This window comes from Zingiber officinale, chromosome 11A, assembly GCF_018446385.1.
Source record: "Zingiber officinale cultivar Zhangliang chromosome 11A, Zo_v1.1, whole genome shotgun sequence".
Lineage (NCBI taxonomy): Eukaryota > Viridiplantae > Streptophyta > Magnoliopsida > Zingiberales > Zingiberaceae > Zingiber > Zingiber officinale.
Genome location: NC_056006.1, coordinates 42,342,724 through 42,369,245, shown reverse-complemented (window position 1 = coordinate 42,369,245; position 26,522 = coordinate 42,342,724). Strand labels below are relative to the sequence as shown.

Genomic DNA, 26,522 nt, shown 5'->3' with positions numbered 1-26,522 from the left:
TCCTATTGAGTCAATCGGTACAAGCCCCTCTTCGGGCGGCTCCTTGGCCGAGTCGATCGGCGCAAGCCTATGACTTTCCAACTCAACCTCACCCGCGCATCCATCTCCTCGTCCTCTAACTTGGTGGAATCCCCCATGCAAGCTTTCCACATTGTTTTAGCTGTAAAACAGGGAAAAAAAATCAGTCAAATATAATAGTAAAGGGAGGTTGAATTTCTTACTGAAACTGTCAGACAGTCATACTCGGATGGGGCTAAACCCAAAAATATACATAACCCTCCACAATCAGCTTGTGAATGTTGAACTTCAGACTAGACAGCTAACTGGAGACAATGAGGTAGACGGGCTCTTAGCTGAATGCACCTAGCTCGGGAGGGGGTAATTCCATTTGCCAACCAGTCGGGAAGGGACTGGTCAGATATAAAAGTAATATGACTTCCAACCTTTGTTGGAAGAGGATATCTTATCAAAGAAAACGGAACCCACTCGGGCTTAGAAGATAAAAACACTCAGCTCGGATTTCTTCGGATAATAGAAATAATGGAAGACTTAGGGGTGTAGGGGGACTCGATACAAACGGAATAGGATGATGACTCCACTAGTAACCTAATGGAATTTGGGGCTAACTGCTGGAGTAGAATATAAAAGTAGTTACAAATTTTAGTAAGGAAGGGATGTAAGGGGAAACAAAGACCGACCAGAAATTGATCCTTGATGAAAGTCAAGTAGCCAGCAGGGGGGAGGTTGGGACGATTGTGGCCAGTTGGAATGATGATGTGATGATTGCGGGGGAGATGGTAAGTAAGATGCATCTAGTCCACTTTCCCACAGCTGAAGTCAGAGGTGGTAGAAGTGTACCAGAGATCGTCGACCGCGGTAGTAGGAACAACAACCATGAGGAAGAGGAAAAGTGAACAGAGAAAGGGAGGAAAATAAACTTACGATAGAGAGATGGAACTTGAACAGTTGTCGGTAATAGAGAAGGAAGGTGAGGAAGAAGACGAAGAGGAGAATGTGAAAATGATAAGAGTTGCATCGAGTGTTGTAAACCTTAAAAACTCTAGTGGTGGCCTCTTTCTGCCATTCGATCAACCGAGTGAAGGAGAGAAAATTAATCGGGACTGTTGAATTTGAACTGTTAGCAGTCACATCAAATCTCAATAGTAGCTTGTCATTCCAGATATTCTTTTCACAGGCGTGCGCCACGTGGCGGAAAGATACCGACCATATTTATTAGGGATGAGAGGCGGTAAGCATGCTTATGATAAAAAGGCGTGTTCATTATACTAAACATTAATGGTGAGTGACGTACCTTGTCTTCAAGGTGCCAGTGTGACGTCAGCTCGAGCCAAACGGCGGAACAAGGACTGAGCGTCCAATCGGATAACGAGAAACATAAGCGTCTAGTCAGTCGGACTTGCAACCTCCTTCGACTAGATTTGAAAGGAAGACTTGTGGTATAACGAATAATGTGGGGGCCCCAAAGTCGGGATTAGAGTCAAGAAAGCCAATTGATGTGGCGGTCAAAGTCAAGGAGGGGTCAACATTCGGGGTCAACACGGTCACATGTCTCAGCCGAGTGGCCTAGCTGATCGGACCGCTGGTTCGATCGGATCCTGAGCCCCTCAAGATCAATGAAACCTTGAGCTATATTAGTGCCACCCAAAGTTGAGTCCTCTTAGTCACTCGGAGTTAATGCGGTCACATGTCTCTACTGAGTGGCCCAGCTGATCGGACTTACGGTCTGGTCGAAGATGTTAGACATGCAACCCGACCGGATTCTTTGGTCGAGTGGAGGTCGTGTCCTTGAGAGTGATATCATTCCTTAATCCGACCCTACCACATCTAAAAATGAGATCTGATCGGGCTATAAGGGGACTCGATCGGCCTGCTAGCAAAGCATATTAAAGGTGCATCAACTCAACGGCATAATATTCTCTTTTGGTGTTTTGTGTAATAGTATTCCTTTGTTAGAGAAACAGAGGAATATTCCTTGCACAGTCTTCATGAGGGAAGCTTCTACTCTACAAATCATAGAGATAGTGAGTCTACTTATAGAAAGGTATCAGAATGCCGGAAAGGTTGGTCCTTTTTTGAAAATGCATCGATATTTGTGCACAAGGAAAATTGACACTACATCAGGGGTCTCCTTCTAAAGGTGTAGGTATGCTATACAACATTACGCACTTAGAGCCCACTGTTCATTAGTACTGTTCATTGCATCACATTTCCTCTCGACCACTTGACTAATTTGAACGTCGGAGTGCTTGCGTCGAGATCCTTCCCTAGCTTGGTTGTTGACGTTTTCTTTCCTCTACTTTCTTTTTTGACACACAGGATTGCCCAGCGCCCTTATTGCTAGCTCAAAGTCTTCTCATGATCAACAGTAAAGTCACTTACCTAGAGTACCATCTTTCCTAATTTCAAATAGCATCAATAGTCTTATTTTCAGAATTAAATAAAGAAATGCAGCAATGGAGTAAAATCTCTCGCCGCACTTCGTTGCGCGTGAACACAACTTGATGACAAAACAATATTGTTTTGGTTGGGGACCAAAGCTTTAGATGGAATAGTACTATGATAATCTTTTCTCCCATTTAATGTAAGACTTTAATTTATTGCTATGAATTTTTTATTCAAATGAGTTTTTAATTACTATAACACAACCCAAGCAAATGGTGATTTATTTATTTATTTTAATTATCTGGTTTGCAAGCTTATTTAAATAACTTGTATGCTCATATATTTCTATGCTAAGTACCAGAAGAATACTATATATAATAAGCTGACTGTGCTTCTAACAGTAAAGGTGCGCAGAGCTTTGACATGCTTAGGTTTGTTTAGCTTCTCCAGAAAATATCAATATCCCATACGTTGATATTTTGTTGCTATTATTTTGACATATAATATGAGTACTACCAAAATGTGGATTTTTGGCTATTATCCATCTCTTGTTACATGGTAAGCTAGACCATGGTTTAAAGTCTCGTTTCATGTTGGTCGACATGGACGAAGTTTTTCATTTGGTTCGCCAACTAACACATAAGAAGCTCCAAATTTCCAATAGGCAAGCAGACAAGCACAGAATCTTCCATGAGTATCGATACTGATTAACTGAAACCTTTGATGCCTTTCGTGAGGACTGGATGGAGCGACCCAGGTTTACATCTCTTTTAATTTACGAGGTTGTCATGAGGGCTTTACAAGGTCCGAAAGTTAAGCTCGAGATTCCAAGACAGCAAGGTTGACGTGAGAGCTCTGTGAGGTTCGAAAGCTTTGTATGATGTTTTTGCTAGTGATGCTACATTCTCTTGAGGCTTCCTTCTATTTGACATTAGCAAACTCAAGGTAGTGATGGTTCCATTTTCTTCTCCGTGGTTGACGCAAGATGCGCTTGACTACTTGAGCTTCCTTTGAAGTTTGACCTACTAATTCTTAATTCTCCTTGGCATTCTGATGCTTTCCTTGTAGTGCCCACTTCTCTTCCTCTCTTTCCCCTGTCTCATCTTTTGGTGTTCGACACATCTTTGGTACTAACACTCAACATAGGTGCACATCTCTCGAGCTGACTGGGGACCGAAACTGGTTCAGCTAAAGATTTGAAACATTGGTTCAAACAAAGTTAAAGTACTGAGAAACTGAATTGCAGAACCAAAATGATTTGTTCTTAAACAATTGCTTCTTTTTATATGGGATCGAAGGATATCTCTGTCATCACCACCTAAAATATCTTTGGGAGAAGCCATTGGCTCGAGGAGTGTAATTTAATACATCGCATATGGCTATGTTTCATACTAGAACTGTATTCCTAGCATTCATGCTTTTGAAATATTCTAATCAGAAATATTGTATTATTAAATATGCTTTTAATCCTTATGGTTGAAACTTTTTTCTATTTCTGGCAGGGAAAGTATTGATACATACACGATTTCTGCATCACCAGCATTCGGAAATCTTGGGCCTATGCCTAGTATTAAATACTCTAGCTTGCTCAGTCAATTTGGGCAAGAATCTGATTTGAGATCACTTCTTCTTCCCAGTAGTATATGTGAGAAGCTAGAATCCAATAAAAGCGTAAGGAAATCTCTTGGTTTGGTATCGAATAAGTCAGCCTCCTTCCTGGTTGAGTATTCTGGTGAAGTATACATTCATCATGGATGTAGTGTAACTCAAACAGTCTTTAATGGTAAACTCACCTTCCTTAACAATCGAACTCGTCAACTTTTATCTGATCTTTGTCTTCATCTATATAATCTCTTATTAGATTCTTTGTAGACCTGATGCAATTATTTGTTTAAATTTTTAATAGTTTGCATAAGGCATGTTTGGACTCTATGCTGTTATATTAGCCATACTGAAAATTTCTTGTTTCTTTGATTTTCCTCAGGAATTAATGTATTAGCTGGGGTTGGCCTTCTTTCTACTCCATTTACTGTGAAAGAGGGAGGATGGGCTAGTTTGGTAATGTTACTTTGTTTTGCTGTAGTTTGTTACTACACTGGCATTCTTATGAAGTTTTGCTTTGAGAGCAAAGAAGACATTTTTAGCTACCCTGATATTGGTGAAGCTGCATTTGGAAGATTTGGACGCTTATTTGTATCTGTGAGTTTTTAGCATTCGGGCTTATTGACTGAGATAAAATAAGGGTGAATAAAGAAAGTGGAGGAATATTGTAGCTTAATTATTACTCAAATAAATTCATAATTACCTAATCCTGCTATATTGATGATGCAGGTTGTCTTGTATGCGGAACTATATGTAAGTATGGCTCACATGTTATTTGCTGGAGGAATAAGATTCTTCTTTTGTTAGATGCATAGTTGTATGGTTTTTCTAAAAATTCACATTTTTCCCATGATACAGTCATATTGTGTTGAATTTATTATTTTAGAAGGTGATAACCTTACTAAGATCTTTCCTGGGGCTTCTTTGGATTGGGCTGGGCTGCATGTAGATTCTATCCATTTGTTCGGGATTTTAACTGCTCTAATTATTCTACCAACTGTTTGGCTACGAGACCTTAGAATAATCTCTTATCTATCAGGTTCGACTTTTGTTTATCTTGCCACTGAACATGTTTCTTGAAGAATACATCATGATTTTTGAAATGTGCTTACAGCTGGTGGAGTTATTTCCACTATAGTGATCTTTCTCTCTGTGGTCTTCATTGGTTCTGTCGATGGGATTGGATTCCATCATTCTGGTAAAGCTGTGAAATGGGGAGGCCTACCATTTTCTATTGGTGTGTATGGCTTTTGTTACTCCGGCCATTCAGTGTTTCCAAATATTTACCAATCAATGTCAGATCGAACTAAATTCAGCAGAGCATTGTTAATATGGTACAGAAACATGGCATTGCATGTTTTTCATTTAGTTATTCACAAACATCCTTTGTGTTGTTTTCTGAAATATTTTCCTCCACCCACTTAAAACAGTTTCATTTTGTGCACGTTGATAAATGGCTCGTTTGCCGCCATTGGATATCTCATGTTCGGTGAAGCTACGTTGTCCCAATTAACATTGAACTTACCAAAGGATTCATTTGCCTCAACAGTTGCTTTATGGACAACGGTAATTGCAATATGTTAAATTTTCAATCATTGTTGCCATTTTTCCTCGCTTACCATTTCACTAACTAAAATCATTTGCCTATCATTAGGTGATCAATCCATTCACCAAATATCCTTTTGGGATTTCTTTAATAACTTAGATTGCACCTTGTTGCTTTAAAGTCATTGTTGTATCTTTAGCTAGAAACAGATATGCATTATTACTAAATCCCGTAGCCAGATCTCTGGAAGAGTTGCTTCCCCAAGAAACTTCTGACAAAGTTTGGTGCTCCATGTTGTTAAGAACAGGGCTTGTTGTATCTACCGTACTGGTAGCTTTTGTTCTTCCATTTTTTGGTAAGTCCTTCAGACATCCTGGTATTTTATTATGACACTCGTGTATATTACATGTAACATAATGAAGTTCAGTTCCATTCTTTTACATACCCAGGTTGGCCATGTATATTACATGTAACAAAATGAAGTTCAGTTCCAAATCTTTCATTTTACGCCATAAAGGTGCTATTTTTTTTGGCCCTTGTTACATTTCCAAAATACAGTCACCATAGGATGACCTTGACTTTTTTTTACTTCATCTAGATTTTTACTATTATACCAAAACCAGTCTAGGGATGTCCAAATAAAAGCTATCCAACCCTATCTGCTCTAGAGGCTGGCTTGGAAAATCCAATCAACGTCAAGTTCAGAGAATTTTTGGAGTCCGGACCATTTCCTGCTATCCTAGTTGAACTTCCTTTGCTCCCATCTGATTAAGTTCTGTTTTAGACATCAAAGCAATCTTTGCTAGTTCTAGCAGGCTCCCAATATTATTTTGCAAGAAATCATCAGAAAAAAAATCTGAACTAAATGGATATTAAGTAGGTTATAGAATGGAATTGAGTTGATACTAAGTAGGCCGACATGAGTTTCCTAACCTGATGAAGAGTTTGTAGTCTCCTAAAATTTCCATTTGTTCTATGAGAGGGCACGTTAGCAGCACTTGTATTTGATTTTTTATGAACTATATTGATATTTCTTAGTGTCCAAAATTTCTAATTGTTTTATGAGAGGGCACGTTGGTACCCGTATTAGGTTTTTATGACTATATTGATATTTCTTTATATGGTTGTGAATTTTAAAATTGTTAATGGACAAATTGGTCACTTGTATAACAATTTAAGCTTTTGGTACAAACAATCATCTTGCCAATAATTAGGTTTGGGTTAAATTTATCTTATATATCAAACTATTTTACTAGGGCATCCATACCACCTACTTAACAAAAATGACACAACATAAAGATGATAATACCATGCCATGCAAATTTGTTGTATATAACATACAAATTGATTAATCATAATGATATAAATAATACATTCTACAATTCAAATTTATTTATCTCCCAAACGACTAATTTTAATAACACGAAGCTCCCACCATGCGGAGTCCCGGGGAAGGATCCATTGTACACAGTCTTACCCTGCTTTTTGCAAGAGGTTGTTTCAAGGATTCGAATCCGTGACATTTTGGTCACATGACAACAACTTTACCGTTGCGCCAAGGCTCCCCTTCACTAATTTTAATAATCAAGCAATTAGAAATTTAAATATATTTTTATTTATTGATTGATTTATTTTTACTTTAGTGATTTTTGTAGTTACATTTTTCTTTATAGAAGAACCATTATCTACCATAATCTATCAGTCTGACAATTAATTAAAGATAAATGATAAAATCAAGATAATCAAATCCATCCCATCAATTAAACTGAAAAGACTTGATCATTTAAGATGATCTATTGAATCAATTTAATCCATCTAGTTAATTTTGTTAGTTTAACTAAACCAATTAAATCAGTTGAATTAGATCCATCCTTGACCCGATTTATTGTATCATATTGATACAAATCCTATTCAATCTTAGAAAAATATAATTTAATTGTTAATTTTTATTCATAATATATGTTTTCACCCATTCAAAGTTTTTTCTAGCTTTGCCATTAGGTTATACTTACCATAGCACATAGGTTACTCTTGCTAGAATATCTTAATCATATAAATCAATTTACCATCACTTAACTTTCTTCTTCAATTCTTTTTTATTTTTTTGTTTTATTATTTTTTCATAAGGCAAAAGAGGTTTCTCAAGGGAAAAAGTAAACTAAGGCTTTTGTACCTAAACTAACTTGCCTTATGTGCCCTAGTTAGTATCCTTGTGTCAATTATATTGAAGTACTTTCATGAAAAACAATCTTATGAAAAGAGAATACATTAGAAGCTCCGTAGTTTAGATGATATTTCAAGATGAGGTTACGCAGTTATTTTGCCGATGAGAATAAAATAGTTTCAATGAAGAATACAACATTTCTTAAGGAGCTGAATTTAAAGGAGAATTGATTTTCAAGTTATGAATAGAAAACTAGAAATGTCATAGTAATTGTGAAGCCCAAATGAAGTATTTACTAATTTTTTTATTAAATAATTATGAAAAATATGTACATCAAACGAGGAATACCAAAAAAGACTTGGTTAGTAATAATAAAATAAAATAAAATTTATTTAAGTATAGATTATGATATAGTAGGGATAGAACTCAACGATGTAGAAGGATTCATATAGTTGACTTTATCTAGTAGGATAAGATTTAACTGTTGTTATTGTAAATGATTATGAAATTTTAATGGTTAAATGTTAATTTGTATCACTTTGTAACATTGTACAAAGTTTTTAATCCACTATTAAATAACAAATAAACCACCATTAAATAAGAGTATTGACAAAGTTTTTAAACCTCAATTGTGATATTAGTATCATTTTGAGTACAATGACTAAGCTTTACCCCGCTAGGTGGGTTCGACTATTAGTCTCATTTTGAGTAAGGGTTTTAATTCTCAGTTGAAACTATAGATCAGTAGATGGCTTACTTAACCCTAGCTAGAGGGGGAGCAGGTGAATAGGTGGTTTACCTAATCAAAATTCTCTTACAAGAACAAAGAAAATTTAAACTGGTTAGTAGTACAGGGTACTTGTATATGTTAATTTGTGTCAAGAGTATGTAATAGAAATAATAAAATCATAAACACACAACCCAATCAACAAGATTTAATGTGGTTTAGAACCTTGCTCCCTGCTCCTAATCCATGATCTATGACGTGTCCATCACTCTTGCAAAGGTTCTGTATACCCATCTCTTAATAAACGATAATGGGGTAAATCTCTTTACAGTCTTAGTTGGGATGCTTTACATTGAATTGACTTCTCTCAATAAGAAAGAAACACAAAGCTAAAGTAAAAGAAGATTACTAAGGTGCTTGAGTTGAGCCTTAAACGTTCCAAGGGTGAAGTTTTGAGCATGGGAATACATAGGATTAGTGAATAATTTAGTACATCTTCATGAAACACATAATTAGCTCAAATACATAAGAAATAACTTTAACGACTCTAATTTTTCACCTTTAATCAACTTGAAACACCCCTAGTCGACTAACCAGGGTCATTGAACAACCAATAACTTTCTAGGCAATCGTCTAAAAGTTTCTTCTAGTCGATTACTCAAACTTTTAGTTAATTGGAAAAACTTACAAAAAAATTGATTGGCACTCGAGAATTTTTTTTGTTCTTTAAACATTTCCGTGCAATCAACTCTTAAGTCCATTGACTATTCGTCAACAATTAAATCTGCTTGAAAAGACACTCATTCTTATTTGTTCATGTTCAGTTCACCTCATTATCGACCACCCTAGAATTGACCTTGCTAGGCCTTTTAGTCCCTTGGATATGTTAGGAGTCGTGAAGCCACTAGGGGGGGGGGGGGGGGGGGGTTGAAAAGACACTCATTGTTATTTGTTCATGTTCATCAATTCGAGTTAGCACAAAAGAATATACAAAATATATAAAACTTAATTCAAAACACAAACACGAGTAAGAATACTACCAACTATATGAAGATTTACGTGATTTGGAATCCCGTTCCTACTCCACAGTCTATGATTCGTTGGTGAATCACTTTGGGAATCACCACTATCTTTTCTCCTCTTCAAATATCTTTCAAAGGTGGAAAAACCTTTTATAATGACATATTCTTACAATAATACAAGAAAATAAAAGTACAAACGAGAATGAAAAAAATACAAGTAAACTTTACATTAAATTTTTTGCTTTGCTTGCTTTATCTTTCTTTAGATTGCTCATTGAAGGCTTAGGAATTCAACAACACTTGGCCAGGAACCCCTAAGAATGATTAGCCCAAAATCCTCCTTGAAACCTGCTTTTATGAGCTTCCACTAAAGTTTGGAATCTATTGATCAGTTGATTACTCTATTCTCTAGTCGACTACTCCACTATAAAAAATGGACAGCTCGATACATGAATTTCTCGCCAATGCAGGGTCCTAGGTATAGACTATTGTACGCAGTCTTATCCTGCTTTGCAAGATGTTGTTTCCAAGACTTGAACCCATGACCTATAGGTCACACGGCAATAACTTTACAGTTGCTCTATCCTCTAGTTGACTACTCCACTATAGTGACTCAAAATTCGACTGTTACTATATCTTTCTTGTTTCCTATTTTAGAATCAGTTGACTAGTCGTTCGAATAGAAACTTCTGTTTGTGTGCATTTTAACTTAAGTTGACTAATATCCTTATTGATCAACCGCCTAAAATCATAAATCCTTAAATAACTTGTGGTTTGGGGGTTCTTAAGAACTCCCTAGTCTTATTACCTGACTCTACTATTAGTTGACTCCATATCAGTCGATTAATATAAAGCTTAAATATGACTAAACTACAACTTTATGATTTGGGTTCATCATTCACCTACTATACTTCATCATTATACTGGCACTTTAATTCCAACCACTCTAAGATTGGATCTGTGTCATGCCAAGAGACCCATGTCTTTGAAATTTCCTCATCTTCTTAGTACAAGTTGACCTCGACTTACAAGGATTTTATTTGGTTGACCTCAATGTACCAAGTCTTCCCATGCCTATAAACTCCTCACCTTCGGGACTTCCAGTGCCTATAGATCATTTCTCCAGGACTTCATCCATCACCTAGTATCTAGCCAACTACAACCTATCAAGACTTCCACTTGCTTAGTCTTAGGTCAACATTGATCCGCTATAACTTTCAATACCTAGAATTACTGCCACGCATCAACATAGTTCTTTCTTCGAGCTTAACTAACCTCAAGTTTGAAGCTCATCACTGCTTAACACTCAATCCATAAAGTTTTTCATCCAAGCCTGATCTTCAATCTCTAAATTGCATGATATCCTGCACATTGAATGCATACCATTAAATCTCTTAACCATGGTTGGAAATCACATACTATGCAAAGCGAAACGGTTGAAACATATTGTTCCGGCAAGTCACTGAAACTCGATACCACTCGGCACTAAGGTTCAAAAATTTGACTTGTGTCGTAGTTTCGGTCCTTGGAGATATCGTGTCATACTCCAATGAATGGTATCAATGACAGATTGGAGGTTGAAGGAGGAAGGAGATGAAGCAAAGGAAGGAATCATTGCATGTGTTGAGTGGTATCAAGTTTCGATAATTTACCAGAATGATATATTTTGATCGTTTCACCCTGTATAGTACAAGATGTAAAATAGTGTTTAGCACAAATAATGTCTCCTTCCGGTGCTTCATTTCCTTCTATTTTCATCTCCAATCCATTACCGACACCATGCATTGAAGCATGGGAATGATACCCAAATAGTATCGTTCAAGTCAAAGACTAAAACTTCGGTACGATTTAAGATTTTGAACCTTACTCTTAACTCAAATCGTATCATCAAACCATGAAACATTGGGGTCAAACCTAACCATAAGAGAGGAAACATTATCTCAATAGAAATAAGGCTAGAAAAGAAAGATATGTTACTAGGCACATGCTCAACAACTCTTAAATCTACAATCTAATTAGATGATACAATGCAAGTTGTGAACATAGCACTTGCAAACATGTAAGTGAAACATGCTTTAAAATCTTGTGTCATGTTGGGCAAGGTTGAAACTTACCATTCTCACAAAATACCAAAACTCCACACTGATTAACATGAGTAATCCCTCTTATGCCATTTAATCCACTAATGCCCATGTTGAATCTTTTAGAGAAGAACTCAACTAATATGTAATTTTTTTGTATCTTATTTTTCTAAAATTTCAATTTAATTAATTATCTAATTGCTACACCTATCCTAAAAGTAATTAAATGAAAGAAGATTAAACTAGTAAGTTCATTAAATTCATCTCGAAGCACATTGATGTAAAAGTAAGTAATTCATTTTTAATTCAACTATCAAATTGATATACTCTGACTTTCAAAGTAGAAAATTTAAGTGCAAGAGTATTAAATGAGTAAAATATATCTAAATTCAACTTAGACACACATGTCAAAAGTGTGTCGAGTATCAATGTTGTTGGGTACAATAAAATTTTAACTTTGTTATAATGATTTTTTAGAGGAAATAAACTAGATCATTGAATGATATTTTGAAACTTGAATTGAAGTGAACAAGAATACGCAAACGTAGGAACATTGATGGATGAGTTAGAGCTTGATTGCTTAATTGTAGGAGTCTATCTAGTGAAGGTGGTTTAGACTGGGTCATTTGAGCAATATATGAGGCATGCTTGGGTGGATATCCATGTAATGCCTAACACACATCATTCACATATCCAAATTTCTACCTTTCCTTCTCCCATAACCTCCAAGGTTTTGTCGATCTCCTCCACTACCTCCACGAGATCCTTTGAGTGTGATTGGAACCCAAGAGTATATCATCGGACATGAGTTTAGAAAGTGGAACACAAGTAAAAGAAGCAAATAATATTCTCATTGTAAGAAATAGACTTTGAGGGAATAGATTCAAGCTCAGGATGCAAAATATTGAGGAACATAACATTAATGGCTTGCCAATACAATCTTTCATAATTAGAACATCTCATGGGATTGGAGCAAGTTCTAAAGTCGTTAGTGAGAGTGTTGAATCTACCAATATGTTAGTCATCTATGTGCTGGCTTGACGTAGATGAAATAGACTAATAATCACCTCATAACAACTAGAAATATCACTAGTATACAAATCTCATGCATGTGTTCAAGACTAGCAGCATGAGACAAGAAAATGGAAGGTGCTCACAAGACTAGGGCGAAGTGCTTTCTGATTAGAGCTAGCAATTGAGCATCAATCATCTCCCAAGCTGCCCTATCTGATTCGAAAATGTCTACAACCTTTGTTGTCAAGTGTTCTAGCTGATCTTGGTCTATTAACTAAACTTTTACTGTAGAGCAAAAGATATAATTCCTCCCAGTCAATTTCTTTCTGATGGTGCTTGAAAATCACAAGGAATGAAGAAGGAAATGAATGTGTTTTAATTAAAGAAGACTATGACCTTCTTGGGATTGAGGCTGTTGAAAATTAAACTCGGTTTTTGATAAAGATGGAGTTAGTGGGTGATGAGGTGACAAGTAGTGGATAGATGAGATATTAGTGGTAACAGTAGATGCATTAATGAAGTTCGTGGGGAGATAAACATGGAGTTAGTGGTGTTATTTGAGTTATGTAATAGACCTATAAATATGTTAGTCTTTGTGAATGAAATCAAGAGTTTTGAAGCTCTCATTTCCTTATTTTCCTCTTTCACATAAAGTGCAATTTTTTCTTCCACAATTTTTCTCTTCTAACAAATTGCATCAGAGCTAATGGAGGTATAACTCCCTTCCAAGTTCCCTTGCCCAAGGCGAGCAATTATGATAATTGGAGTATCAAGATGAAGACGTTTCTTGGAGCTCATAATGTTTGGGAGGTTATGGAGAAAGACTATGTTGAGTCATGTGATGACTCGACGTTATCTCCGATTGAAAAAGATAGTCTAAGATATTTAAGAAAGAGAGACAAGAGGGCTCTCTTCCTCATTTATCAATCTTTAGATGAGGATGATTGTGAGAAAAATCTAAGTGCTACTCCAGCCAATCAAGCATGGGAAAAACTCCAATTCTCATATCAAAGAGAAGAAAAAGTGAAAAAGGTATGTCTTCAAATATTAAGAAGTCAATTTAATGTTCTTCATATGAAAAAAGGTGAGTTGGTATTTGATTATTTTTCTAGAGTCTCTAATATTTCCATTCAACTAAAGAGAAATGGTGAGAAACTAGAAGAAGTAACTATGAGAAAATTCTTTGATCACTGTATTCAATATTTAATAATATTATAATCATCATCGAAGAGACCAATGATCTACAAGGCAGGATGATAGAGCAACTCTTGGGTTTATTACAAGCCCATGAAGAAAAGAAGAATATAAATGAAGAGATTACTTAACAACTCCTTAAGACGACTCTTCAACCAACTAAGAAATATGAAAGCTTTAATAACAATAGAAGTCAACGCAGAAGAGGTCATGGATATGGACGAGGTTGTTTTAATGAGCAAGGATGGGGTTCCAATAACAACAAAGAAAGAGAATAAAATTCAATAAGAGGATGTGGAAGAGGACATGGAAGAGAATACATAAACTCGAGGTACGATAAATCTCAAGTTAAGTGCTACAATTATAACAAGTTTGGGCATTATGCTAGAGAATCTAGATTGCCTAAGAATAAAGTATATGAAAAAGTAAACTATATGGACGAAAGAAAAGAAGAAGACGACACCCTACTACTAGCATATAAAGATAATGAAAGAGGTAAAGATACAATGTGGTATCTTGATACTAGTGCAGACAATCATATGTGTGGAAAAATAAACATGTTCGTAGTGCTTGATGAATCAGTTGGTGATAATGTATTCTTTGGAGATGAATCAAAAATCAAGGTGAAAGGTAAAGGTAACATTCCCATCCGTTTGAAAAATTGAAAACATGAATTTATCTCGAATGTTTTCTTTGTGCCAAATATGAAGAGCAACATCTTAAGCTTAGGGCAACTCTTAGAAAAAGAATATGATATTCATCTAAAAGATAGTATGCTCATCTTGAAAGATGATATTGGTTGCTTAATTGCTAAGGTGTCAATGTCAAGAAAAAGAATGTTTTCGCTTAATATTCAAAATGATGTTGTCAATTGTCTCAAAACTTGTTATAAAGACTCCAATTGTCTATAACATCTTCGATTTGGGCATCTTAATTTTGGAGGACTAGAATTGCTTTCAAAGATGGAGATGGTGAGAGGACTACTTTGCATCAAACATCCTGACCAATTATGTGAAACATGTCTACTTGGGAAGCATTTCAGAAAAGGTTTTTCAAATGAGTCAAGTTTAAGAGCCCAAAAGCCGCTTAAACTTATACACACAAATGTTTGCGGTCCGATAAAATCAAGTTCACTTGGTAAGAGTAATTATTTTCTTCTCTTCATAAATGATTTTTCTTGAAAAATATGGGTCTATTTTTTGAAGCAAAAATCAGAGGTCTTCGGAGTGTTCGAGAAATTTAAAGATCTTGTGAAAAAGGAGAGTAGACTCGAGATAAAAGCTATATGATCTGATCGAGGAGGAGAGTTTACCTCAAAGAAATTTCAAGAATTTTGTAAACCCAACGGAATACGGAGACCTCTGACAGTTCCCCTCAATAAAATGGAGTGGCGGAAAGAAAGAACAGAACTATGCTTGACATGGCAAGGAGCATGCTTAAAAGCAAGAAACTGCCAAAAGAATTATAGGCAGAAGTGGTTGCATATGCAGTATATTTAGCAAACATATCACTAACAAGAAGTGTGTGTTGGGCAAGACACCACAAGACGCATGGAGTGGAAGGAAGCCTGAGATTTCTCATCTGAAAATTTTTAGGAGTATAGCCCACGGTCATGTGCCTGACGAAGAAAGAAGCAAGTTGGATGATAAAAGCAAGAAGTTCATCTTTATTGGCTACAACATAAATTCAAAAGGGTATAAGTTATACAATCTAAATATTGAGAAGACAATCATCAGTCGTGATATCATATTTACTGAAGAAGGAGAATGGAATTGGAAATCTTAAGATGAAGATTACAATTTCTTCCCATACTTTAAAGAAGAAAATATGGAGCAACCAAGGATGGGGCAAACAAGGGAGGAGCCTACTACTCCACCAGTAACACCAAATTCAAGTACTTAAGAAAATTCATCTGCATCAACTTCAAGGGAAAGAGTACTACACTTCAAAAGCTTACGAGACTTTTATGAGGTAACTGAGAATCAAGATAATATTATTTTATTTTGTCTCTTTGTCGATTGCGAGCCGATGGATTTCTAGGAAGCTATAAAGAGCAAAAAGTAGAAAGATGCAATGTATGAAGAAATCAAGGCCATCGAGAAGAATGGTACATGGGAGTTAACTCCACTTCCTGAAGGACATAAGGCGATTAGTGTAAAGTGGGTATACAAAATAAAAAAGAATGCCAAAGGAGAAATTAAAATATATAAAGCAAGATTAGTGGTAAAAGACTATAGTCAAAGATCTGGTATTGACTATGATGAGGTATTTGCTCCTGTTGCTCGATTAGAAACTGTCAGACTAAGCATTTCTTTAACAGTCCAAAATAACTAGAAGATACATCAAATGGAGGTAAAATCTGCTTTCTTAAATAGAGTTCTCGAAGAAGTAGTCTATATTCGACAACTATTAGGTTATGAAGTCAAAGGACTTGAAGATAGAGTTCTAAAATTAAAGAAGACTCTCTACGGGCTAAAGCTAGCACCAAGGGCATGAAATAGCCGGATAGAAATGTCCTTATGAACATGCACTATGCATTCAGAATAAGGATAAAGATTTTTTGATTGTCTACCTATATGTTGATGACTTGATCTTCATGGGAAGCAATCCAATTATGTTTGGAAAATTCAAAGAAGCGATGACTAAGGAATTTGAGAGGACTGAAATTGGGCTTATGGCATACTATCTGAGCATCGAAGTGAACCGAAGGGAAGTTGGAATCTTCAACTCACAAGAAGGTTATGCAAGAGAGATATTAAAAAAGTTCAAGATGGATAATAGTAAGCCTATAAATATCCCAGTAGAATACGGAGTCAAGCTATCAAAGCATGATAAACTAGAAAAAGTTGATCCAACACTTTTCAAGAGTTTGGATAGTCGTTATCTCCAACTGAAGAAGGTTGTGCACAAGATTTGATATCCTTTATGCTGTTGGACTTGTTAGTCGTTATATAGAGGCTCCAACTACCACCCACTTTAAGATCGTTAAGAGAATTTTGCGCTATATCAAAGGTACGACGGATTTTGGGTTGCTTTATTCATCATCTAACAATTTCAAACATAAAGGATATAACGTCAGTGATTGGGGTAGAGATATGGATTATAGAAATAGTACTATAGGATTTGTGTTCTTTATGGGAAATACAACTTTCACTTGAATGTCGAAGAAATAGTCTATTATCACACTTTCTACTTATGAAGTGGAGTACGTGGCTACGACTTCATGTGTTTATCATGCTATTTGGCTCAGAAATTTATTAAAGGAGCTAAGTTTACCACAAGAAGAGGCAACCAAGATTCGAGTTGATAACAATTCTACAATAACACTAGCAAATAATCGAGTCTTCCATAATAGAAGCAAGCACATATATACGTGCTATCACTATATCAGAGAGTGTATTATAAAAAAAGAGGTGCAAGTGGAATACATAAAGTCTCAAGATCAAGTTGTAGATATCTTTTCCAAATTGTAGATTCATCAATCAATTGAATTCGTTTTAATCGATTAATCAATCGATTCAATTGAATCTTAATCGATTCAATTGAATCTTAATCGATTCAAGAAGAAAAAGGGATGAACAATATTTTGATGAAGGTGTGTTTTGAGAAAGTTTTTGATTTTATTAAATCAAAAAGGAAAAAGAAATAAACTTTCTTATAACACGATTGTTAAACCATGTATGAACAGTACATTCCATGTTTAAAATTTAATTAAATATATATCTTTGTATGATCTATTCAGTGTATATATCTTTGTTACATTCGAATAAAAGTCTCGACAAGCATGTTGGCAGATTGAGATTGGTCCACTCACATGGACAATCATCTCTATTTGTTAAATACAAATAGAGGTAAAACTGTTGCTTATGGGACAACTTATGTAGCTGTGAATAGAGACATACTCGTAAGTTAAGGTCGCCCTGATAATTGTGTCAAGATGAGATCATTTATATAATGATCAGAGTAAATACACCCACCATTTACTGAATTTGCTTAAGGCCATATTGGAATTCATATGTTGAATTTAGGATTAGACATTAGGTATGTCTAGATCGAAATTTGTACGATGTTAAATTTTGAAAAAAACATGCGCTCTTTTTAGTAAAGAGAATAATATCGTAGCATGTGATTTATACCACATGTGCTATGGCAATAAGAAAGGTAGTAGGAGAATGGATCCCTGCTTCTCTACTATGTGAGACCCTTGAGATTATAAGTTAATCTCATTTTTATCCTAAGTGACTATTTAGCTGTCTACTTGAAGTTTTGATCAGTGTTTGCTACTTTAGCATGTTTCGTATTGGCTATGGATGATTCGGTCTATGGAGCATAATTAGAAAAGTGACTGATTAGAATGAATAGATTCTAACTAAAAATGAAGATTAAGATTGATTTACATCTGTGACATTTATTCACTTGTACCAGTTACATTTTTAGTTCAGTACATAAAATGTAATTGTGAATAATATGTTTGATTGAAGATGGTGAATATGCTCTTGACATAATAGTCAATATGAGGGATTAGAGATATTCATATTGATGTAAATAATTTAATCTGGGGTAAAGGCAAGTTTTGATGTCTCTGATTCGTTCTATAGAGCAGCAAAGTAAGGTGTGACAATCTTCATAGCAATTGAATGCTCAGTATGCTTGCTGTCGCACGAACCATTTTTCCTAATGTATGGAATGGATGTTCTCATATGGTCTTTGTGACTAATTAATTTATGCTATGGTCTTCGTGACTTAATCAACATAAGTCTATGTGATTTATTTGGTCTTTGTGACTAATTAATTTTTCTCTGGTCTTCGTGACTTGATTGTCAAATAGTATATATGACTTAATCGGTCTTTGTGACCAATTAATGTTTGGCTTTGGCATTGTGACATGATCACTTTGTAGTCTATGTGACTAACATGGTTGACTAGATAACCTTTCTGGATTAACTTGGACGAGTGAAAGATGTTGGACGTTGCATCAGTTGCAACGTTAGGAAGATGAAGGGGTGTCAATTCACCTTCATCTTCCTCCAATGAATGCCATCAAAGCATTGGTTTGTAACCGATGCTTACTTCTTATATAATGAAGCGCCCAAGAGTAATCCAGAGGTGTGAGGCGACGGTGATCAGAGTGCACGCAACGGAAGCGATGGTGGGCAAAGGAGAACATTCGAGAGGAAAGGGATTTGGCTCGTGAAACTCGAAGAGCTTTCTGGTTCATCCATGATTGCGCTTCCTAAGGCAGCGACATCCAACGGCTTCTTCGATTTTTTCTCGAAAGATCACTGTAAGTTGTTATCGTTTTTTCTTTTGTTTGATTCATGCTGTCAAAAAGACAACAGAAATGGGTGCCTAGGAAATCAGCAATAGTAAAGGACTGCTTGAGAAATAAAGTGGCATCAGATCTGATTACTGGCAAGACAAGGTACTGCTTGTAGTACTGCTACACTAGAGACGAAGAATCACACTTTAGTTGTTTACATGCAGAGGAAGAGATATTGTCTTTATATTTAGCGAGTGTAGATGCAGATGGTGGAGAATAGTGGGCACGAGATGGTTAGGTTGTGAGAAGTTGCAAGATTAATCACTCATGAGTAGGTGCAATCCGAAGTCTGGGTATGATTAGCTAGGGAAGAGAGCCATGTGTGTTACGGGAATATGTAACTACCACCATAAAACAGAACTGGTTAACCATGACATCAATTACAGATATAACCTTTTAAACATCAGGCATGAGATACTTTAGGAAGTAGGCTCAACCTCATTTATGTGACCAGAACTTATTTGTATTACCTCAGCTTGCTCGTCAAGCAACTAAAGAGGAGTTGGACCCTAACACAATGAATATGCAGTGGGGGTGGGGGATCCAAAGTCTGGGTATGATTAGCTAGGGAAGAGAGCCATGTGTGTTATGGGAATATGTAACTAACACCATAAAACAGAACTGGTTAACCATGACATCAATTATAGATATAACCTTTTAAACATCAGCCATGAGATACTTTGGGAAGTAGGCTCAACCTCATTTTTGTGACCAGAACTTATTTGTATTACCTCAGCATGCTCGTCAAGCAACTAAAGCGGAGTTGGACCCTAACACAATGAATATGCAGTGGGGGTGGGAGATCTGGGAGGGGTTGATGGAGGTTTGTTAGTAGAACCTTTTACAAGTATCATACTTGAGTACTTGCACAACCTTTTCAGAATTTTGCACATGATCAATGGAGATATTGGTTCCCAAATTGGAGTGTTAGTGTTGGATGTCGTGTATGTGACACAAATATGAAGTAGGGTAGATGCAAAGTAAGTATTATGGATGAAGTTGCTTAGTATCAGAGGGGTTGATGAAGTGGCATGGTGACAGGATCCTCTAAGTCAAATTTGAACTCTACAAAAAGCAATACAAGTACATGGGATCATCTTCTTTTGGTGTGATCTCCTTCACCAGTTTATAAGGAATGTTAAATTGTATAAACCAAGATTGATTATAAGTCAAACTAAATTATTGCTTCTTTAAAGTTCGCATGAAGTGTTTTGTGCTCCCATAAACAAGAACATCAATATATTATAGTTTTAGTTATTATTTTTGTTTGCAGAACCTCCTTTAATCCATTAGTGCCTTATATTTTTTATGTTGATTAAACAATTCAATTCTTCTATTTTTTTTCCCTGAACCATGTTAACTTCATTTTAATGAGATGATTGCAGGTCTTATGATGGCATTAGTTGGTTCACTTCTCAGCATCCTAGTGGTAAGCTTTGCTCTATTTTAGTATTATCTATGTTCAAGATTGATTGAGCTTCACTTGGACTTTTGTTATTTTTTTTCTTTTTCAATCGTGACATATTGTTGTAGCTGAATATATTTCTATCCTATAAAAAAGTTGCTCCTTGTCTGAGAATATGCGGTCAAGAATAACTTTTCTAAGCTAATGTGCAGATTATTATTTTAACACAACACAAACAAAATATTACTTATGATAAAGGAAGATAGGCCATTACATGATCATAACCATATCAATACTTGTTAAGTTCATGATTAACAAAATAAAAATATTTGTGGAAAAAGTATCTTTGAATTTTATTCTCTTTTAATTTATTTAGCTTTGGCAATTAAATAGAATTATACTTTCAGCTGTGATTGGCTTTAGTTTTTGCAGTCATCACCAACATTCATGTGTGGTTGCATAAAATTCATTTATTTTTTATTTTTCCTTTCGTTGTCAAGGATTCATGTGGCATATGCACTAATTGGAAGATAGAGTACTGGATTTTCAAGTAATGGTCGGTTTGAGCCTCACATTATCTATCTCTTCTGTATAATCTATGATTTTGTCCAGCAAATTTACTAAGATGAAACGAGTGATAAAAAATTGTTCTAACCACACGTAACCTGAACCATGGAGAATGTGCTTAGCCTTTGTGATCTTGTATTTGGCCAGCGAGAGATCAGATTACGATCCAACTGGAAAGGGTGCCTACCTCAGCACTCTGGTTTCAACTTTTGGAATCAATAAATTTACAAGATGTGATGCATTCAGAAGTTGAATCACAATAACCACACACCCTTTTTTTCGCAAGTTTTATCATTTCTTTGCATCCACCATACTTCTAATGTCTGCATGCTCAAATTAGAATTTACTAATTCTTTTAGGGCTCATTCTGTATGGAAGCATCTTACAGTAGAATTCTTTCGATTGTCTTGAAACTAAACAATTAGCTTTTTCATATGATAAATATAAACCTTACTTGCCTGTTGTGCATTCCAGGCCATCATAATGCCATCCCTGTGTTTCTTGAGGATATCGAGGAACAAAGCTACATCCTCGCAGGTATTGTGAACCGACTTCCCCGTTCTTCCTATTATTTTCCAGCAGAAAGGGAAGTTAAAAATTGTTAAGGACATATGTATCAACAACTTAAGCTGTTTGGATAGACAATTAACCAATTAAAATTGACATGGTGCCATTGTAGGCAGTTAAAAAAAAATTATATACTCCTTGAACCAGTTTAGTCTAGCTTTGGGAGAAGTGATCATTCACAACCAAAACATTAAAGAGAAATTTGTTATAGCAATTCCATGATTAAGTAAGGGCATGAGTTTAGGTTGGTGAATGGTTTCCTCTTGGGCAGAAGTTTGGAAGATTCAATTATTTCTTCTATTATAATTTTCTTAAACAGTTGCGCTTAAGATAGGATGTGACATTTGTGAGGCCTTTCATGTTAATCTTCTTGCTTCTCTTCCTCTTTCAGGTTGCAATTAGCATGGCAATTGCTGCATTGGGCGTTGTGTGTGCTTCCCATGGGACATATTCATCCATTTCGCAAATAGCCAATAGATACTGAGGTGTAGCACATACATTTTGCCTATAAATTTGGGAACATATTATTTTCAATCAATTTATGATTCTTTTCTTTGATTTGCTATGTTTGTGATTTAAACACTTTTCGTTGTATCCCCAATCCCCAATTAAACTCTCTTTCCACTTGTCTTAAAACCTTCCATGCTGTTGAAATTATTTGTAAACCCTATTAGGTGACACCGATCGGTTATTGTGGAGTCTACTGAGCCCGTATAATTTTTTCAAAACTAGTTCAGAATATTCAAGAAACACATGCAGTTTTAAGAATCCAAAGTAGTGAAAAAAGAAGTGGGATGGAGTCCCTAAGTAATAATGGTTTAAATTTCACTCCAGGTATATTACAACTTGGGGAGTTTAAAAATTTTGTGATGTTGGACCGTCTTTCAAGATTTATTTGTGTTTCTTGTCTTACAAGATTTATTTGTGTTTTTTAATTGACCTTAATGGTTGATAAAAATTTGTAGAGGATTAGATCGGAAACCTTAACGATTAATTTAATTGTAAAAACTAAATACTTGAATTATAAAAAACATAATGAAAAGAAGCCATTTGTATTGGACGATAGTCGTGTGGGGGTTATATATCATTGTCGAAGCATCAATTTTTCATGTGTCAGCTTGCGAACAACAAGGCTCAGACTAAAGACAAGCTATCGTATGAAGTCTGCAAGACCTATCTAGATGAATGAGACCGCAGTCCACCTCTTCTTCGACTGTTCCGTAGTTAAATCTCTATGGGACTTGGCATGCAATGGGCTCCACATCAACAGCAACTTCGGTTCAATGACAAATGTTAAACGAGGGTAGATCCTCTAGACCGCATTTTACGGTTCAGAGGATGTACCACTCCATCATTGGTCCATTTGAATGAATCCCACTTGTTAAATAAGTAGAGTCCATTCAAAAGGATCAATCATCCTTTGTGGTCCATCCTCTGGATCACAAAATATGATCCATCCTCTAGATCGCAAAATGCGACCAGAGGACCCCGTCTGGACTCAAACGCATGTTTTTCGATTTTCTAGTGATCTGCATGTATGTCCTTGAAAGAGATCATAAAATTTACCTTTATAAAAAAATAAAAATGAAAGAGCTCTGGTCACCACCCTCTAGGGTCTAGAAAGAAGGGAGAGTTGCTTGGTGGCGTGCTGACGGAGCTGCTGGAGCGGTGGTGCTTCACCCATGTGCAAAGCTTGGCGGTAGGCGAGTCAACTGTGCAGTGGTGCTGCACCACCGTGCGAAGCTTGACAATGACAACAGGCATAGTTCTAGGCTGGGGGCTACTGTGGCGTTGTATCAACGTGTGGAGCTTGACAGCAGGTAGAGAGTCCTAGGATGTAGACTACTCCGTGTTTAGTTGTGCGGTCCAACGGTTGGTGAAGGCCAGGAGAGAGAGCACCGCCTCACTGTACGGCGATGCTCCACTAACATGCGGAGCTTGTCGGCAAGCAGCGTTCTGGGCTGCAGGATACTTCTACTCTAGCTAGTTGTGCGGACCAATGTTGAATGTTGGCAAAGACCAGATGCGTGCTTTTACTAGAGGGAGGTCGAAGCTACATCTAGTGGGGCAGGGCGATCTTCTGAGGTAAATTTGTCCACGAGAGGCCATTTCGCTATCTCCGGTGATCATTCACTGTGGTGGCAAGGGCAACTGCAGGACTCAAGCACTAAAGACAAAGGAGTTGGTGAACTTCCATAGGGAGCGGTTAATGCCTACACTTGCGGTTTGCAGAGTAGCCCTAGTTGAAATTATAAATTATACCTTAATTTTATCTGCCAAAATAAAATTTTTATATCATTCATCATATCAAAATAAAATTTTTATATCATCCATCATAAAATATATATATATATATATAACACAGATATAACTCATTTAAAATTTTCATGATGCACTTTTAAAAATAAAATTATCAATAATAGCATCATAATAAATATTTTCTAAAATATTCTTTTCAACGTATAAAATTACTAATCCATTTAAGCTATCTTAAGTCATTGTGATCCTTAAATGAAAATTTTGTTCAAAACAAGACTGATGAAAATGAAGAATTTATAAAAATCGAAAGTAATGAAAATGAAAAATTTGTAGAAAATGAGATCGAAGAAAATATATATTTTAATGATTTGGATGAAACTGAATTGCATTTGATTCATTAGTTAAAATCTAAACTAAACTTTCTGTTGTGTTACGTAATTTTTTAAATATTCAATGAACCTCTTAAGCTTTGGATTATTTCTTCTTCCTTTTCTTTTTTTTTTATCTTTTTTGGATTATTTCTTCTTCCTTTTCTTTTTTTTTATCTTTTTTGATATCCAGAGAGTTATTTCATGATGATATGCAATTATAAACAATAATCAATAAGCAAAAAATAATAAAACCTAATATAGAAAAATTTTCTACGATTTGAAATTCACTTACCACCTTACACATATATCCTACAAGTTTATAAAAAAAAAACATAACAATTCCATTGTTTAGGAGTGAGGACCTTATTCGGGCAATTAAAGACACAAGTAACTATAATTGTAAAGAAGAAAACTAAACATATAATTGTGAGCATAAAACACATATTACTATAAGTAACTCAACCAAATGGGGTGAGTAATGCAATCAATCATTAATAAAAAAACCCTTAATTCAAATAGAACTTAGAAGAGCTGCACAAAGGCAGAATAAAATGTAGGGATAAAAAATACTTCTATTTCAATCTAGGTCGGTTAAGAATTTTGATCCAAGAATTTGGGAAAAACTTTAACACAATAAACTAAGAAACACTAAGGTCTAAGTTAAAATGTATTTGTTTTATATCTAAGTCAAACATAAGCATCAAGGGCAACAAATAACGCAGAAATTAAAAAACAAATATTACAAATATCAAAATACCTAGTTTGTGATAAAAGTTATAAACTACCAACCAACTCCAGCATTAAATCAGACAATCTTCACTGAAGAAGAGGGATCAACAAATCATCACCTCAACAAATACACAACGATATTTAAGTAATCCTGAATTAAAGCCAAATGCAAGCATATCAAGTATCTCCAACCAGACCCATAACAACAATTCAATTCAATCAGAAGCTATAGCTTATATTTTGATCAAACTGAAAAAAATTGAGACTGTCGAATAAACTATCTCTGAATGACTATCAAACCTTTATTTTGATATGGGTGACAGGGTATTAGGGTAAGAGCTGAGAGCATGAATAGACACTAATAGATGTGATTTTTTATAGTAAATTACAACCATGAACAAAGACCAGATTATATATCTTGTTCGCATGGGCGGCGACCATGCAAGAATTAAGCTGTAGATTTTAGAAAATCATTTTCACAAACACAAAAGCCCTAAAATAAACACAACCAATAGGGTCTTGATCATAACTTGAAAAACTCTAGAAACCAAACAGTCAAGTTCGAGCTCTAAAACCCCAACTCTATAAACTAAGCGAAAAATATCGGAGTGTCATCCAAATCCAGAATCTAGTAGAAGAAAATCATGGTCTCCTATCTCAGATCACCAAAAAAACACAGGGAGCCAAGATTCGACCATAAATGGCCTAAAGAAGCGGCTAACCCTAGAAGAAACTGATCGAATGGGAAGGAAAACTCACAGGATTCAGTAGCCGTTAGGGATCAGCAGAGCTCTCAACGAGATTACTGTCTGCGGGAGCGCACTGAATGAAGCCTGAGAGCAGATGAGGGTGAGAACTGAGAAGGTACGATTACGATTGAGAAGCCACACACACACACACACATATATATATATAATTGGGTCCCTTCGTATTGTTCGGCCTTGAGCAGGAGCCCTGGCTCAAGGCCGGCTCTGGCTGCCTGCAAGTACTGTCTTGCTGCTCTCATAGCACTTCTGCCCCACAATTTGTTGTATACACTTGTTACCTTGTTGTTTCTAGTGGCAAAAGATAAATACGTTTATTCTCAACATCCTTGTCAATCCGTCACAGAACTAACACGAATGAGGTAAATCACGGACGGCTACTAGCCTTTAGAATAATAACTAGCACATAAAGGAGACATTTATCTCGATTTTACCGAGATTCGTATTACAGACTTTATGATGACAACACCTCATGTGCTAACCACTAAACATATCCGAGAGAACATTGTTACCTTGCTGCTCCAGTACAATGATAAGGGGGAAAATGATTGCAACCTCTAGAGAAGGAATCATCAAACTATAGAAGATTAGCCTGTCTTCTCATAATGAACAGTTGATTAGTGTATGGAGTATTATCATCATAAGGTCTGAGTTAATTTCTATCTAGTAATTCCTATCCCATGTATTAGTCACTGTTCTAGCTAGTAATGATCTATGATTTACATTTTTTCACATAATTTATGGACGAATTATGAGGAAAGTCTGGATGAGTGTTATACTCTTTTAA

General features: G+C 35.8%; 2 protein-coding genes and 1 long non-coding RNA gene across 3 annotated transcripts in view; 2 read left to right on the top strand and 1 right to left on the bottom strand.

Moving 5' to 3' along the window:
- Positions 1–20,498, top strand: part of LOC122031369 (amino acid transporter AVT1A-like) — a 50,092-nt gene extending 29,594 nt beyond the window's left edge. Inside the window, exons 5-12 of the mRNA XM_042590488.1 lie at positions 3,906–4,186; positions 4,388–4,602; positions 4,735–4,758; positions 4,864–5,044; positions 5,120–5,339; positions 5,436–5,571; positions 5,660–5,906; positions 20,459–20,498. Of these exons, the coding sequence (XP_042446422.1) occupies positions 3,906–4,186; positions 4,388–4,602; positions 4,735–4,758; positions 4,864–5,044; positions 5,120–5,339; positions 5,436–5,571; positions 5,660–5,710 (1,108 nt within the window). The 3' untranslated portion in view covers positions 5,711–5,906; positions 20,459–20,498. The remainder of the gene's footprint in view (positions 1–3,905; positions 4,187–4,387; positions 4,603–4,734; positions 4,759–4,863; positions 5,045–5,119; positions 5,340–5,435; positions 5,572–5,659; positions 5,907–20,458) is intronic.
- LOC122031368 (uncharacterized mitochondrial protein AtMg00810-like) lies at positions 15,827–16,670 on the top strand. The gene is made up of 2 exons (XM_042590487.1): positions 15,827–15,916; positions 16,296–16,670. The coding sequence occupies exons 1-2, from the start codon at positions 15,827–15,829 to the stop codon at positions 16,668–16,670; spliced, it is 465 nt and encodes a 154-aa protein (XP_042446421.1).
- An 867-nt stretch (positions 20,499–21,365) lies between the features above and the next one.
- On the bottom strand, positions 21,366–25,976 carry LOC122032499. The gene is made up of 2 exons (XR_006126110.1): positions 25,731–25,976; positions 21,366–21,610 (listed from the first exon to the last, which is right to left on the bottom strand). It is a non-coding gene; the product is annotated as an uncharacterized LOC122032499 (long non-coding RNA).
- Positions 25,977–26,522: the final 546 nt, after the last annotated feature.

Excerpts from the sequence above, each read along its gene's own strand:
- LOC122031368 (XM_042590487.1), top strand. The coding sequence starts at position 15,827 with ATGTATGAAGAAATCAAGGCCATCGAGAAGAATGGTACATGGGAGTTA. Across the intron at positions 15,917-16,295 it reads AGGCGATTAGTGTAAAGTGG|AATAAGGATAAAGATTTTTT; the intron begins GTATACAAAATA and ends CTATGCATTCAG.